The sequence below is a fragment of the Armigeres subalbatus genome, chromosome 1, assembly GCF_024139115.2.
Source record: "Armigeres subalbatus isolate Guangzhou_Male chromosome 1, GZ_Asu_2, whole genome shotgun sequence".
NCBI classification, from domain to species: Eukaryota; Metazoa; Arthropoda; class Insecta; order Diptera; family Culicidae; genus Armigeres; species Armigeres subalbatus.
This window is the reverse complement of record NC_085139.1, coordinates 32855872-32872553: the sequence shown is the minus strand read 5'-3', so window position 1 is coordinate 32872553 and position 16682 is coordinate 32855872. Positions and strand designations below refer to the sequence as shown.

Here is a 16682-nt window from a genome sequence, read left to right as displayed (position 1 = left end):
AATGTTAAACACAGAAAAGCTACTATTTTAGCTTTGTTAGCTTATCAAGCAGCTCTTTCCACCAAGACGATTTGAATATTACAAATGATGTACATCGAAGGTCAACCCTCATGAAATACAAAATCTAGGATTCTCGAAAATAAGAAAGAAAAAAAACTGTCATGTTTTGGAAATCCTATCGAAAGAACTCTAAGTTTTCTCTCATTAATTGGTTAGCTACTCAAGCCCAGCGTGTTTACCAGCAATTCAAAATTTTCAGAAAATAATGGCAAAATTCCTAGAACACTTTCTTAGACAAATCTGCAGGAAGAAAGTTAGATACAGAGAACATACGTTGAAGCTGTTCTCGCTATGTTGTGATAATCGTTTACTGCTCATGTTAAAATAACTTGGAATGTAACCGTTCTCTGTTATATCGAGTAATACAATAGGTTGTATTTGAGAAGTCGGAGAAAAATTCTTCACACAACTAATAATCGTTCTTTGTTGGTTCTTACAGTATAGCAACAGAGATGAGGGGATGGCGCCCATGTTTCACTCAAACTATGACAAATAGCAAAGGGTTTTCCCGTATGTGGGAAGAGTACACAGATAGGAAAAGTTGTTGAAATTTACACGAAAGTAATGCACATAAACATAAACTTTATTTTCGCTTGAATGTATGCAATTTGTAATGCATTATGTCACTATTCATTCGATTAAGTGGCATAATGGTAGACAAGTTGCATACATTTAGGGCAAAATTGATGTAAAAGGTTCATGTATGCCCAGAATAGTGAATTTTCCGCGTCTATATTTTTACGCGCTGATTAGTTTTCATTCAGAAAAATATATTAAGCTCTTTTAGTGGAATGTATTCAACCGTCTAAGACGAGTTAAGTACTCTCCATTTAATTCCACCAATTATTTTCGATATCTCTGCAGATACGTTACTATTATTCATTCAACAATCATTGAATCAGCATGCATTCATTGTTCCTACTCCAACTAACTGGGGTTGAGAATCAAAGGAACGTGAAATCCTTCGTGTTTAGCATTATTATTGCAAGATATTACAATTGTTCGAAATTAAAAAAAAATATTCGAAATTCTATGTGCCGACAGGAAAGTTTGACATTTTCGTTCCCGTTCATTGATGTGCTGGTTATCATAGGGATTTCAGGATTTCAGCGTTTTAGGGAGAAAATTGCTGGTAATCAATGAGCTGTCGTGTAGATCAGCGGTTCTCAACCTGGGGTACATGTACCCCTGGGGGTACCTTCGCTGGCCCTAGGGGGTACCTCGGACAAAAATGCGTAATGGCGGACATATTACAATTTCAATCAAAACTCATTGATAAAGTTTTGATAATTGTGTATTTTCTATTTCAAAAATTTATATTGTACATAATATGTAAGGCGATCAATAAATCCAAATTGAATCCTGCCTACCACAACCAGCAGGCTCGGAAGCCTCCTCTCAAGAGGCTCGGAAGCCTCCTCTCAAGAGGCTCGGAAGCCTCCTCTCAAGAGGCTCGGAAGCCTCCTCTCAAGAGGCTCGGAAGCCTCCTCTCAAGAGGCTCGGAAGCCTCCTCTCAAGAGGCTCGGAAGCCTCCCCTCAAGAGGCTCGGAAGCCTCCTCTCAAGAGGCTCGGAAGCCTCCTCTCAAGAGGCTCGGGCCTCCTCTGAAGAGGCTCAGGAAGCCTCCTCTGAAGAGGCTCAGGCCTCCTCTGAAGAGGCTCAGAAGCCTCCTCTGAAGAGGCTCAGAGCCTCCTCTGAAGAGGTTCAGAAGCCTCCTCTGAAGAGGTTCAGAAGCCTCCTCTGAAGAGGTCTGGAAGCCTCCTCTGAAGAGGCTCAGGCCTCCTCTGAAGAGGCTCAGGAAGCCTCCTCTGAAGAGGCTCGGAAGCCTCCTCTGAAGAGGCTCAGAGCCTCCTCTGAAGAGGCTCAGGAAGCCTCCTCTGAAGAGGCTCCAGGCCTCCTATCAAGAGGCTCGGAAGCCTCCTCTGAAGAGGCTCGGAAGCCTCCTCTGAAGAGGCTCGGAAGCCTCCTCTGAAGAGGCTAGGAAGCCTCCTCTGAAGAGGCTCGGAAGCCTCAAGAGGCTCGGAAGTCTCCTCTCAAGAGGCTCGGAAGCCTCCTCTCAAGAGGCTCGAAAGCCTCCCCTCAAGAGGCTCGGAATCCTCCTCTCAAGAGACTCGGAAGCCTCCTCTCAAGAGGCTCGGAAGCCTCCTCTCAAGAGGCTCGGAAGCCTCCTCTCAAGAGGCTCGGAAGCCTCCTCTCAAGAGGCTCGGAAGCCTCCTCTCAAGAGGCTCGGAAGCCTCCTCTCAAAAGGCTCGGAAGGCTCCTTTCAAGAGGCTCGGAAGCCTCCTTTCAAGTGCCTTTCAAGAGGCTTGAGAGCTTCTTTTCAAGAGGCTCAAAAGCCTCCTTTCAAGAGGCCCCGAAGCCTCTTTCCAAGAGGCTTTGAAGGATGCTTTCAAGAGGCTCGGAAGCCTCCTTCCAAGAAGCTCGGAAGCCTTCTTTTCTAGAGGCTCGAAAGCCTCCTTTTCTAGCTACTCAAAAACCTCCTTTCAAGAGGCTCGGAAGCCTTCTTGCAAGAGGCTCAAAAGTCTCCTTTCAAGAGGCTCTGAAGCCCTTTTCCAAGAGAATTGGAGGGCTTTTCAAGATGTTCGGAAGCCTCTTTTCAAGATGTTCGGAAGCCTACTTTCAAGTGGTTCGGAAGCCTTCTTTCAAGAGGCTCGGCAGTCTCCTTTCAAGAGGCTCGGAAGCTTCGCTTCAAGAAGCTCAGAATTCTTCTTTCAATACGCTTAGAAGCATACTATCAAGAGGCTCAGAAGCGTTCTTTCAAGATGCAACGGAAGCTTCCTTTTAAGTGGCTCGAAAACCGCCTTCAAGAGGCTCGGAAGCCTCTCTACAAGAGGCTCAGAAGCTTCTAATAAAGAGGCGCGGAAGCCTAATCTAAAGGGACTCAAAAGCTTAAAGAAGCTTCCCTTCAAAGGGCTCGGAATTATGTTTCCAGGAGGATTGGAAGCCTGATTTCGAGAGGGGGTACCTCAAATCATGCAAAAGTTCGAAGGGGTACCTCTCAAGAAAAAGGTTGAGAACCGCTGGTGTAGATTACTGATTTAAGTAAACATCAAATTGCTGGTTCGGGTTAAGTAAACTAATTAGCTGTTTTACAGTAAATTTTTGATTCTTTTGCTGTTGATCGGCAATAAAATGGTATGCTGATTCATATCCAGCTCATCAAATTGCTGGTTTGAGAAATGAAAATTTGGTGTGTAATGAATCATTTAACTTTTACGCCCGAAACTACATAGAAAATATCTGCATATGTTTTCAAATAGCTTCTAAGTGAAAACTATTTTGAGTGTATGTCATCGGTATAAGAGTGTTATCAGCAATAATTGAAATTTTATGGGTATGATTTTCTTAAAAATCAGATTAGCTATCTACTTAATTGAACAATTATTATGTTTATGAATTATTTTATCTATCAAGGAAATTACTTCCAGTTCTAGAACCCTTCCCCATACATTAGTTCACCCGATAGACCAGAAAATATTTCCCTGAGGAGTAAATTAATTCCATCATGGGAATGATGATTCATAAAATTGAATTTTCGGCAAGATATTTTACTGTTTAATTAAGTTTACATTAAGTTTAGTTCCATTCTATCTACTTGTCGGTAACATTTTTTTTTTGAGAAACAATTCAGCAGCGTTACTAATGAGGAACAGTAGTTGCTCCCAAGGGTTCTTCCTGGGATACCTTGGTAGTTTGGTCGAAAATTCCATACATGATTTAACTTGATATTCTATCTAGAATTGTGCGCCGATTAAAATTTTAGCGACGGTGAGGCGTGATAGATCATTTTCAGCCAATTGGTGATTGGTGGCGGCGTGAGTCAGCGTGAATCAATTTCGTGTATTACAAGTTTTCCGGAATTTATCTGGATGTTACTCCAGGAATTCCTCCGAAAGTTTCTCCGGGAATTCCTACGGGAGTTTTTCCAGAAAGCTCTTCCAGGAATTCCTCTGGAAGTTGCTCCAGGATTTCTTCCGGAAGTTCCTCTAGGAATTTCTCCGCGAATTTTTATAAAATTCCTCCGAACATCCATCTTAAATTATAGCCAAATATTGCTCCGGATTACCAAATATACCCACTAAATTCCATTATTTTCTCGGTAATTTCTTCAGCAATTCACTCAGGAATTCTCTTAGAAATTTCCACATTTCCTTTCCCAGAACTTCCACCAAAAATCATTCAGAAATTCCCATGTAAACTTCTCCGGGCATTCTCTCTGGAGTTACTCCAGAAATTCTATCAAGATCTCTCAATTAATTGCTTCGAGGTCTTTCCGGAAATTCTCATTGAATTTCTTCAGAAATTTAGGTGGAAGCCCTTGATACTCACGCCCCGGGAATTCTTCCGGAAATTCTTCCAAGAACTCTCCCTGAAAATTGTTCCCGTTTTTTTTCTTCGGAAATTCTCTTGGAAATTCCTTGCAAAATTCGTCTGCAAATTCATCTGGCTACAAAAATTCTGGCTTCGGAAATTCTCTTGGAAATTCCTTGCAAAATTCGTCTGCAAATTCATCTGGCTACAAAAATTAAATTTCGTCAACACCAGTGCTGGAAATACAAAGACAAAAAGTAGGGCAGTATTTTTTTTCGCGAGTAAAAATCACGATCGCGAGTATTTGTGATTACTTCGAATAAAATGGATAATTTTCACTTAACACAAACGCAATAACAATGAACAAATGTGTTCTTGCTCGAACATCCGTGAGAATCATGTTCCGAGGTTGGTTTATTACATTTTGCAAATCAACCCGAATGACTCGCGAAGCTTCACAAACATTTATAGACAAAACATATCGAAAACATCTTTAAGCGTTCCATAACAGTGGGGGGAGTTTATCGTCTTATGGTAAGTTTGTAAAACATCCTCCATTTGATCGATTCATTCTGTTCACTTCGTGATGATTATAACATTATGAGTGGTTCCCAAACAACTGCTGCAATTTACAATTCATTTGGTTTTTCAAGCACCGTATTTCATCCGCATTCCACCATAAATGGACGCAACATTCCGGGCGTTGAATCAAAACTTCGAATTCCGGGATACTCAATGTACGAAAAAAGCAAGTGATAGAGGTCGCAATTCTCGCCAATTGGATAGTGCTAATGCATTTCTTTCGAAAAGCTTATGAACCAACGCGGTTGTTTCACGCTCCCAGGGAACTTTTCCACTGAAAGTGTTATTCAACATATGACTTTCATGTTCCAGTATTGCTCGCCACCTACGTCAAAATATGCTGGCCATCATCATCGTTCATGATGTATGCACATTTCGCAATACGAAACTCAGCAAACTGAGAAGGGGTGTTATAGATTGCAACGTTGCCCGGTGACGATGATGGATTGATGCTGCGTGGTAACCGTACCTACCTCTCTGGACGGTAACAAATTCGCGAATCAACACGGCTACGATGCGATGTACACATGGGCGGAGGAGAAGTGCCATCACGTTAGAGCGCCATACAGACGATGAAATCTAAATTTTATATCTGCGAAAATGGTTTTTGTGCAATGCAGTTTAACCGATTCGTTCCCAAATGTCGATCTTAAGGTTATATTATAAAATAAATCAAGTACCTATGAAGCTGTTCATTAGTTAAAGTCTGCACCACGTAAAATCCTTGCCTAGGATGTGGTGGTGTTCGACAGTGGGCCCTTCTAAATCCTAGTGTTGGGTGAGACACTAAACAGACCTAACACGACGGCCCTCCGGCGTGACAGGAGGTTTGCTCAGGCCTAATAAGCTGCCTGCAAAACCAATCATTGCGAACGACATAAAAGATAATACGGCTCGATACATCGGCAATTACCTAGGCAACGTATAAAGGAGCACGATTGAAAGTTTGGAACATGGAACTGCAAGTCAGACCGCATCATGCTTTCATGCTGTGCGGTTCCTTTCTCTCCTTGCTGAAGGAATTTTTCAATACTACCCGAAGCTATTTTGATTTCAACAGTGGTTCTCTGCAATATTTGTACCTACGGATCCCGGATTGCTTGTAGGGTGACCATATGGTATCCTAAAGGAGGACATGTCCTCCTTTTCATATAAAATCAGATGTCCTCCTTTTTCGCTAAAATGTCCTCCTTTTTGGATATTTTCGAAAAATAACTTTTTTTCTGTTTTAATTCTAGTTTTTTTAACAGTACTGCAACAGAGATCCATTCGCAAATTAATCGTTGCACATATTACGGTGTTTTGCTTTCTAATATGAAATATTTTCCTTCAAGTTTTTTAATAAAATTAATGGTGATATCGGAAATTAAATGCTTGATTTACAGTAACACAGATGTCGAAGATAACAAAAGTATAGGTATTGCGCTAGCAATCGAACAAATAGAAAGTATGGTTTTCCGGTTTCGTAGCTCTTATGTTTATTGTGAAGTAGAGAAGGAGTTATAAAATCCCTTTGGGAAGAGAATACATATGTCGAATTAGTTTTATCGTTTTCACATGCTATAGTGTATAAGTGTTTGTTTTTAGGTTTTTCTTGGGCTTGGGTACATCATAGATATTCATTAATTACAAATGCATGCTAACTACTAACGTTTAGTTTCTTTCTAGTGATAATTTGCCCGTACTAGTTCGCAACGATCCGTACTATTTTCGTAGTGAGTATATAATTACTGTGGAAGGCATGAGCTGTTAGGTTAGGTTTGCATGAATTCAATGTTACCTTCCTTAAATTTTAAATAATTTTAACACCTCTCCTATGCTAATACACTTTAACTTTGTGCTGACTCAACTGTGCTCTTTGTTGCTACTTACGATTAGCTGCCTGTCACGCCTGTCACCCGTCGACCGGTGGGTGGTTGACAGTTAACGAGCCAGGGTCGGAGCTAAACTCATAGACAAGGGTGATGTTGAACGCAAAGGTGCGTCGCATCTCGCAGGGTTGTGACACTCCCCCTCGGTACGTCACTGTTGTTCAGCTGGCTTACCTCCTGTTGCACCGACGTCTAATACAGCAACCTTGACCGCTGGCCTTTCCATCAGTCCAGTTTCTGTTTGCACGGTTACACGACGGACCTGTCCGTCTTCGGCTTGGATCGCTTAGATCACTCGTCCTCGTGGCCAACAATTCCTCGGAAGTTTCGCATCTACAATCAACGCTAGATCACCCTTTTGGGTGGGTTTGACGGGCTGGAACCATTTTGTCCTACGCGTCAATGTGTGCAAATATTCGACCACCCATTTCTTCCAGAAGTTATCGGCGTACAGCTGGGCCATCTTCCACGATTGCTTTAGTACAGAAGGTTTGTCATCGAAAATGATCGGGGGCTTATTCCCGTCAGCAGAGCCTAACAGGAAGTGATTTGGTGTTAGAGGGGGTTCAGTGTCGGTATCTAATGGTATGTCAGTAAGCGGTCTTGAATTCAGAATCATCTCTATCTCCATCAGTGTGGAGCGAAGAATCTCATCCGATGGCAAACGCGGAAGGTCAAAATCTTTCATGGTGCGCTTGACAGACTGGATCAAACGCTCCCAACAGCCACCAAAGTGCGGGGCGGCTGGTGGATTGAAGGTCCACTTGGTGACAGGACTGACGAACTCTATCATAAGTTTCTCCTCGTCGACATGCTTGAGGGCTTCGCGCAGCTCCCGGGAAGCTCCTATGAAGTTCGTACCTCGGTCGCTTATGAATTCCAGCGGCAGTCCTCTTCTTGCTATGAAGTTACGTAGAGCTAAGATGCATGAATCGGTCGACAACGAATGTGCGATTTCGATGTGCACGCCTCTGGTCGTCATGCAGGTAAGCAGGACTCCCCATCTTTTCTCAGTTCATCTGCCAACTAGCACTAACATCGGCTCAAAATAGTCGACTCTAAAGACACTGTGAACAAAGACAGGAAATGTTCCAATTGGAATTCCAAATTTACTGTCAGTGTCATTCCAATCGAACAAGAGACCTGTCATTCCAAAAAATCGCGCGTAACATTTGGTGAGGGCCATTTCAAAGACATGTTTTAATTATTATTTTGTTATTTTTTGATGATTTTGGGATCGTCGACTTCAGAAAAAGATTGAAAATTAACTTTTCTTGTTTATAGTGAATTCACAAGCCTATTTGGGTTGGTGAACGCGATACTAATTCAATATTTTCAAATCATGTAAATTAGATTGACCAATTTGAAAAGTTTATTCAACATCAGCAATGTTGCGCATTCGAGGTTGCCGGTTGATTTGTTTGTCCAGGGATCAGATTTCGCGTCTTTGTTTATAGTGTCTTTAGTCGACTCCAGTGTAAGAGAATGGTCGCTGGAAGGCTGCCAACCGGGCAGACGGAAGGTTTCCCATTGCTGGTGGCTGTGGATTTGCTTTAAAAATCTTGCATCGTAGGCATCTTCTACGGACTTGATCAAACTCTGATCTGAGACGAGATATGTAATACTTTAATCGGATCTGATTCAACGCTGTATGGTGATTTTGATGTCTGTAAGTCGCGTGATAGTCGGCGATCACCAACTGAGTCACGTAGTTTTTCCTCGGAAGCAAGATCGGGTTTTTGGTGGCTTCATCAACCCAATCGCAGACATTTATACGTCCTCGCATTCGCAAGACACCGTTTTCATCGATGATCGGATTCAGTTTGTGCAGCGGGCTGTTTCTCGGTAATGTGCGCTCCCATGAGTGTTCTGTTGAACCGTTGCGCAGGACCTGGATTTCACCTGGATAGGCCTGCTGTTGAACTGACCGGTAAATAATGTTCTCTGCTAGCTTCAGTTCTTCCTGCGTTAGTGGGCCGAGCTCGATGGAAGTCTTCCTGGCGCGCTTACGAAGATTCGACACGAAGCGATGAACATACGCAACCGACCTAAGTAACCGTTTCCATTTTGAAAAGCGTTCGAAATTCACCAGTGGTTTTGTTACTGTGTGATGAAGAATATTTGGACGAAGCTCCTCTACGGTTGCACCTTGATCTCCACTATAACCAGGCCATTCATTCTCAGGCTCCCGCAGAAAGTCCGGTCCATGGAACCAACGACTGCTAGGCTGAAGGTTCGGCATCCTTTGCCATTTCGTCCCTTCGTCCGCTACATTTGCTTTAGTTGGAAGCCATCTCCACTCATTCACCTGCGTTGTATCGAGAAGCTCGCTGACCCTGAAAGCCATGAATTGGCTGAAGCGTCGGTGATCTGAACGTAACCAGCATATCACGTCACGGGAGTCGGTCCAGAATACACGGCGAGAAATCTCCATACGGTGCGACTTGGTTATACAATCAGCAAATCGAGCTCCAATTATAGCCGCCTGAAGTTCAAGGCTAGGGAACGAGAGAAACTTTAAAGAAGCCACACGTGTTTTTGATTCAATAAGGGCACACTCCACTGTACCCTCTTATTCGAACCTGAAGTATGATACGGCAGCTATTCCATTCTCGCTAGCATCACAGGATATGTGCAACTCTACCTTATTCGTCAACGCGGCGGACGTTATAACTCGGTAGCAAAGAGGGATGCTGACTTGACGAATATTCGGCAGCGCTTCGATCCATGTGGTCCATTTCTCGACTAGCTTGCCACTGATCTCGTCGTCCCAACCGCGCCCGGAACGCCATATTTCCTGCAGCAGGATCTTTAAGTAGATGAGAAAATTGGCAATGAGTCCCATCAGATCATATATTGCCATCAACGTCCTCAGAGCTTCACGTTTTATAGGTATTCTGGCACCAGAGAGTAGCTCCACATCGTGCTTAGGTGACAACTTGAATGTGGACGTATCAGTTGTGGTATCCCACCACATTCCAAGCACCTTTTCTGTGGCCATCTCTGTGGAAAATCTCATGTTCTTCTCCTTCGTGTGATTCTCGTGCAAGCTTTCGACGCCGGTGCAAACTCCAGTGCCGGTTGGATAGCCAGTTGCGAATTTCGAAGCCTCCCTGAGAATGTATGAATCGTACTTCCTTAGCAAGCTTCACTCCTCTGTTTTCTCCGCTGCCGAAAGCCGACGAATGTACCCCTTCTCTTCGTATTCGGACATCTTTGCTTGCATTGCTACAGCCAATTCTGGATCTCTCCGTAAACGCTTCTGCAGACATGCCAGTCGATTCATAGCCATCCCTCTGTAGCATGGTAACATAATTTGGTCGTATCGCCACAATAAGCCGGTCTCGTATCGATTTCCTATCAAGCGAGTTTCAGTTGACAAAATTTGCATAGCACGCTCCTCATCTTTTGATGGTAGTGATTTAGATGCAGCAGAGACACCCAGCGACTCGATCGACAAATACTCCTTCATGGCTGCATTCAGATCCTTGTCTTCCTCATTGACGCAGGCACAGATGTGGAAACTGTGATGGCCGCTGTAGCTGGAGGTTATTGTTCCAGACTCTATAGAACAGGGACCATATACCATCCATCCCACACGTGTTTTTGAAGCCACCGGTTCGTTCTCGCTTCCTTCTATGCTTCTCGACGCATGCCCAAGCCGACAGTTATCCATACCTATGAGGATTCGTGGGGAGATACTGTCATAGGATATTAATGGCAATCCTTCGAAGTAACTGTACTTAGTCGCTAATTGAGATATTGACACCGACTGCTTCGGGAGAGAGAGATCTCGGACTGTATGAACTTCCGAAAGCTCGAAAACGTCGTTCGTGTCGGACACGCCAGAGATCTTAAGTGCTAGTATAACCGACTCATTTTCATGTCGCTTGTGACCGCCCGTCCAATAGAGACACAATGGATATGGCGTTCCTTTAGGGCCTATCTCCTTTAGCAAACTATGCTCCATCAATGTTGACGACGATCCATCGTCGAGGAACGCGTACGTAGGCACTTGCGTCCCCTTGCCGTAGATAGCCACCGGCACGTACCGGAAATGAACCTTTCTAGCCGTTTTCGTATGCGTATTGCAGCTCTGCGTCGTTGTCATTTCGATAGTCGGCTTTGCGGACTCAGCTGCGGTGGGCTTACTGTACCGCTTGTCGTCGTGCAGAAGTCTATCATGCATGAATGTGCAGCCATTTCTCCCGCGCGGTGTGTTCACTTGACAGGCGCCGAAATGTTTCCGTAAACACTTCCTACACAGCTTCTGCTCCTTAACCACTGACCAGCGGGAACCGACGTCCATGTCGAGTAACTTCTGACACTTCTCTGGGCCGCCACAGTCACACTTGCAAACGGGACAGCATTTTGTAGCTGTAACGGGAATGTCTTTTGTAGAAAACGTGACATATGGCTTACTTTCAGAGTGAACGTTGATGTAGTTGTCTTCCCTTCGTCCGCGCTTCTCTTGTTTCGGAGCACTGAAAGATGGCAACGTGACAATGCTCGCTGCTTCGACCAATCTTCCCAACCAATCTCCAAACTCCGAAAGCGAAACCCTCGGCAATCCCTGTCGATGGTATGCCCAGTTCAACCTTATTGATTGGCAATCTCTCGGTCAGCTCCAGAAGAAGCGTCACATTGCACATGTACTCTTGCAGTCCTGAAGCAGTAATGGTAGCACATATGTTTTGAACTGCAACTCCGAAATCAATCAATGACTGCAGTTTCTCCGCCTTCGGTGGCGGCATCTCCCGAATCTTGTTGACCTTCGAATGAACAATGATCTCCGGCCTTCCAAAGGGGGTTTTTAGGGTTACCAGTACTCCAGGTAAGTTCGCAGGATGCAACAGACGACAACGCACCGCTTCCATAGCCTTCCCCTTCAGACTTCTTTGAAGCCGCAACATGTTCTCCTCGTCGCTATATCCACAGATCCTGGTAGAATTCTCGTAGCTTGCGAGGAAAAGCGGCCATTCTTTCGGGTTACCAGAAAACAATGGAAGTTCTTTAGTAACAGCTTGGCGTGCTGAGATTTGACTTTGGCTTAGCGTGGGGCCACCGACGAAACTGCTAAAATTCGGCTGAAAGACAGTAGCTTGAGCATTCAATCCGGTACCTCTACCATTAGCCCCTGCATCAATCGACGTATGACGATGTAGCAATCTATTCCGTTCTTCGAAATGCTTCCTTTCTAATGCCTGCCTTCCTTCCAGCAACTTCAGCTCCTGTGCTAGAACATCATCGTCTTGACTTTCGTCGTGCACACTGATTCGTGGCAGTGTAATACCGGTTGAACTTGCTGTTGGTCCTGCTCCGAGTGTCAATTGCAGCTGTGGCTTTCCGTACGCAGCTACCGATGGTCCACCAAAGGCGCCTTGAAGAGGCAAATTGTCAAACGAACTTGCTGTCGCTCCTCCACCAATTGATAATTGCGTGGGCTGATCGCCAGACAATCCCTTTCTTGCTGTTCCAGTCTGCCGAAGTTGGTTTACCATTTGTTCCTGCACTCGGCGCTCCGAATCCTTCAGATCCTGTTCATATGTCTTCCGTTGATCTCTGAGCTCCTTCAAATGGTGGTCTTCCTTCTCCTTCATCATCCTCTCGAATTTCTTCTGCATCGCCGCTAGCTGTTTCTGTAGATACTCTTCCAGACTCGGATCCGCTGGTGCTCCGTTTGCTGACTTTGGTTTTACTCCTTTGCTTGCAATTTCAGATGTGGCTGTTCCGGTTGGAAGTTTATTCGACGCTTCCAGGCATTTCTTGTAGCACCACTCCACATCCTGAACACTCGAATCCACACTGACACACGCGAAATGATACCACTGTCCGCACTCATCACACGCTACCATACGGCTGTTATCTGGTTGCCGACATATCTCACAGCTCACTCCCGGCGGCGGATTTTGACTCGATGGGGAAGTTCCCCGCTTCTGACCGTCACCTATTTTTGACATACTGACTGAAGCCCCCGATCTTAAACGGATTTTAACAAATAGGAAGTATGGTTTTCCGGTTTCCTAACTCTTATGTTTATTGTGAAGTAGAGAAGGAGTTATAAAATCCCTTTGGGGAGAGAATACATATGTCGAATTAGTTTTATCGTTTTCACATGCTATAGTGTATAAGTGTTTGTTTTTAGGTTTTTCTTGGGCTTGGATACATCATAGATATTCAATAATTACAAATGCATGCTAACTACTGACGTTTAGTTTCTTTCTAGTGATAATTTGCCCGTACTAGTTCGCAACGGTCCGTACTATTTTCGTAGTGAGTATATAATTACTGTGGAAGGCATGAGCTGTTAGGTTAAGTTTGCATGAATTCAATGTTCGATTTTACCTTTTTTTGCATGTAGTTTAAGTATAAGTAATAATATAATCAACCGTGACACTGCCCTCATGAGTACTAAGCTAAATTTAAGTAGGATAATTAATTCACCTTTAGGAAAAACTTATTAAATTTTTAATAATTTTAACACCTCACCTATGCTAATGCACTTTAACTTTCTGCTAACTCAAATGTGCTCTTTGTTGCTACTTACGATTAGCTGTAGGTATTAGGAAAAGGGATTAGGAAAAATTGCCTTTGGAACGCATTCGCACGGTATGTTTCTTTTATATGTGCGGCAAAGAGCAGCCCCTATGCCATGCCTAGAATGGAATAGAAATCTGAATTAATCTGACCAGTTGAATTTCTTTAGTCTAAATCTGAATAGTTTTAAATTTATTCAGTTACGAACTTGACTTGATAATTATATTGTTTACTGTATCGCGTTAACAATATAATTCTCATTTACATGCCTTAAATTGTGATTCTCAATGGAAAATTGATTCTCTTTTTAAAATTCTGTTCACTGTTGGTTTCAAAATTAGTTGAAGCCAAAATCTTACCATTACAAAGAAGGTGCTTGCAGTTTATAACTGGAAAGTGATATAGACTATAATGACAGTAGGGAATATTTCATCTGGAAATGTAATGTTAATAAACTAGAAGAAGTTGTCGTATCTCCCAGCTAAAACAAAGTTGCATGTGCTAGCGAATAAGTGTAAGATGGAGGCTATATATTCACATGCCTTTATTTGAGTTCATGCAAAGTGTTCATATATGACCTCCACTTTGTGCACTTTTATTCGAATTGGCATACGATCTCTTGTTTGCTGGGTTAGTTAGGCATTAGTGTGCAAAACTCTAACAAATATAATATTTTTAATCATAATATAAACTTAAAATCGATCGATGTTTTTATGTCCTCCTTTTTAACAAAATGTCCTCCTTTTTTGCTACGATTTAGGTGAATTGTACTCCTTTGGAAAAAATTCATATGGTTACCCTAATTGCTTGGACCCGTGCTTTGGTTTTACGTTGGACCCGTTTGCGGAAGTAAAATTCCAACAAGCGGTGATAATCCTGCAAGGACACCGTTCTGGAAAAAAAAACTCTTAGAAGGTCACGTATCCAGCTCAGCAATGAGCATTAAAAAACCCAACTTAATTCACCGAGTAGTGATACTGCCTTTCTCGCATTTAGCCAAGACACCAACCTTATATGGTGCTCATATGGTTCTATGTACCATTTTCTTTATAAATTTTAAATACAACGGCCGATCGTTATCAAATTCAATAGTGATCAACTAGGCTTTGCCCCCTGTCGAATGAAACTTGTTGCGAGAAAATCGGTTGATGATTACTATATAAAAAGTTGTCTAATGTTTTTCTTAGCTTTTGTGCACACACATACACACATACATACGCACGGACAGACAGACATTTGCTCAGCTCGTCAAGCTGAGTCGATTGGTATATAACACTATGGGTCTTCGAGGCTTCTATAAAAAGTTCGTTTTCGTAGTGAAATGATAGCCTTTCGGTACAACTTTGTTGTACGAGAGAGGCAAAAACATGATGAAGGAGGAGTCTCTGAATTCTCAACTTCCTTCTAAGAAACAAGGTTTCAAGACTCTTCTTCAGTATTTAACTGAGAAGCGGCATAAATTCTTCACCTAGAGATGGGCAAAACGGATCACTTCGTTGAGCGGATCAGATCTGGTTCATTCAGTCTAATGATCCGGATCTTTCATACGGATCGGATCTTTAGATCAAAACGTAAGGAGAATGCAAAATGGTGAAACGGTTGTCATTCAGGACCACACTTCTGACCCGTACAGATAATAATTTCACTCATCTTTCGCTCACAAGCGTATAAACCATGTATAGAGAATAGAGTTGAGCCTGCATAGGGCTGAAAAAATCTCAAATAAAGACAAAAAAAATGTATAGAGAACCTACAACAAACATTTAATTTTGCCATTCCCTTACAAAAGGTTAGATAATTTACTGATCTGGTGAACCGGATCTTTCAAAAAGTGAGCCTCGAATCATTCACTCACTTCAAAGATCCGGATCATTTTAACGGTTCCGGATCTTAACGCCCATCTCTACATACGACGAAAAAACTGAGCGAATGTTCAAAGTCGTCTTGAAAGGTCTCCCCAGTAATGATAAATCACTGAATGAGATTAAAATTGAAATTTCTCAATTACTTGGATTTTCACCAGTCCAAGTAATTAAAATGAAAAAGAAATCTCGCTCTGGTACTTCCCAGAGAGGTATTTCTCAAGAAATTTCCAAAACCCCACTCAGTGCCGTAAGTGCCAAAATTGGGATCACGGAACTAAACATTGTCACATGGATGCTAAATGCATGATTTGTGGTGGAACCTCTCACGCCAAGGACGCCTGTCCTGTGTGAGAAGATTCATATAAATTTAAATGTGCCAATTGTGGGGGCAATCATAAATCCAATTTCTGAGAATGCCCTTCACGCAAAAAAGTTTTGACTTCCCGTGCAAAATTGATGACGGGAAATTCCAATAGGATTCCAGATTCGCCGAGTAAACATATTCCAAACGCTCAAAATCCGCAATCATTTGCCGGTCGAGCAATTCATACCCACCACAATCAACGAACAAATTTTGCTCCTACCTCTCACTGGGTAACGAGCAGTTCGTCGAATTCTAATTTTTCAAACAGGCCTACCTATGCAAGCGTCGCTGCAGGACGGCAAAATTTCATTTCTGAAAATTTTCATACCCCTTCTTCAACGAAAAATAACGTTCGTTTTGACGACTCAGGAAGCATGTCTGCTTCCGAGTTTGATTTTCTAAATGAACAATTGCATCACAAGATTGATGCAATGTTCAAATCAAATAAAATTGAAGCTGTTCAGGTTGGTATTAAATTTACTCAAAGAATTGTTATTGGACTTCGTTTAATGGGTCCAAATAACTCTTTGAAAGTTTTAAATTGGAATGCCCGAATTATTCAACTTCCTATCAGTTCATAATGTGCACATTGGCATTATAACTGAAACATATTTAAAACCTTGGCACGGCAAATGCTGGGTAGAGCGTACCATTGGTACTTCGCGTACCTGAAGGAATAAAATAGACCCCATCTGCGGTCCTTAGCCTCTTACCCAGCAACTCCTATCCCTACCTCCTCGTGGTGCTGGCCGAGATACGAGCAACCTTAGGGAAGATCGGATGACCAACCCCGGTGGGAACTATGGTCGTATGCTGACAGGGAAGGGGAGATTTGCTCCGGAGGTGCAAATCTTAGTGAGCGTCTGTTATCCATGTCAGGATCAGCTCTTAACAGCGTCTGATCTTCATGTCAGGGGCGGCTGATCATCGTCCGAGTGCCAGCGAGGGACTATAGGTGAAACTTTGCACCATGGTCCACCGGGAATAAGGAGGAATGGTCCTCCGGAAATTTAGGGGGTTTGGTGTCAGGCCCTGCAAGCCAGCCTTTAAAATAACACAAGCAACGAACAATCAACAAAAGAGTACGGACCGGA

At 43.0% G+C, this 16682-nt stretch overlaps 1 protein-coding gene across 1 annotated transcript; it reads right to left on the bottom strand.

Annotated features, from left to right (window-relative positions):
* Positions 1–8284: 8284 nt before the first annotated feature.
* On the bottom strand, positions 8285–9823 carry LOC134206082 (uncharacterized). The gene is made up of 2 exons (XM_062681777.1): positions 9405–9823; positions 8285–9320 (listed from the first exon to the last, which is right to left on the bottom strand). The coding sequence occupies exons 1-2, from the start codon at positions 9821–9823 to the stop codon at positions 8285–8287; spliced, it is 1455 nt and encodes a 484-aa protein (XP_062537761.1).
* Positions 9824–16682: the final 6859 nt, after the last annotated feature.

Bases quoted from the DNA above. Each gene is read 5' to 3' on its own strand.
- LOC134206082 (XM_062681777.1), bottom strand. From the start codon at position 9,823: ATGGCCACAGAAAAGGTGCTTGGAATGTGGTGGGATACCACAACTGAT. The intron at 9,321-9,404 runs GTTCGAATAAGA...CTCGTTCCCTAG, and splicing joins GCTGCCGTATCATACTTCAG to CCTTGAACTTCAGGCGGCTA.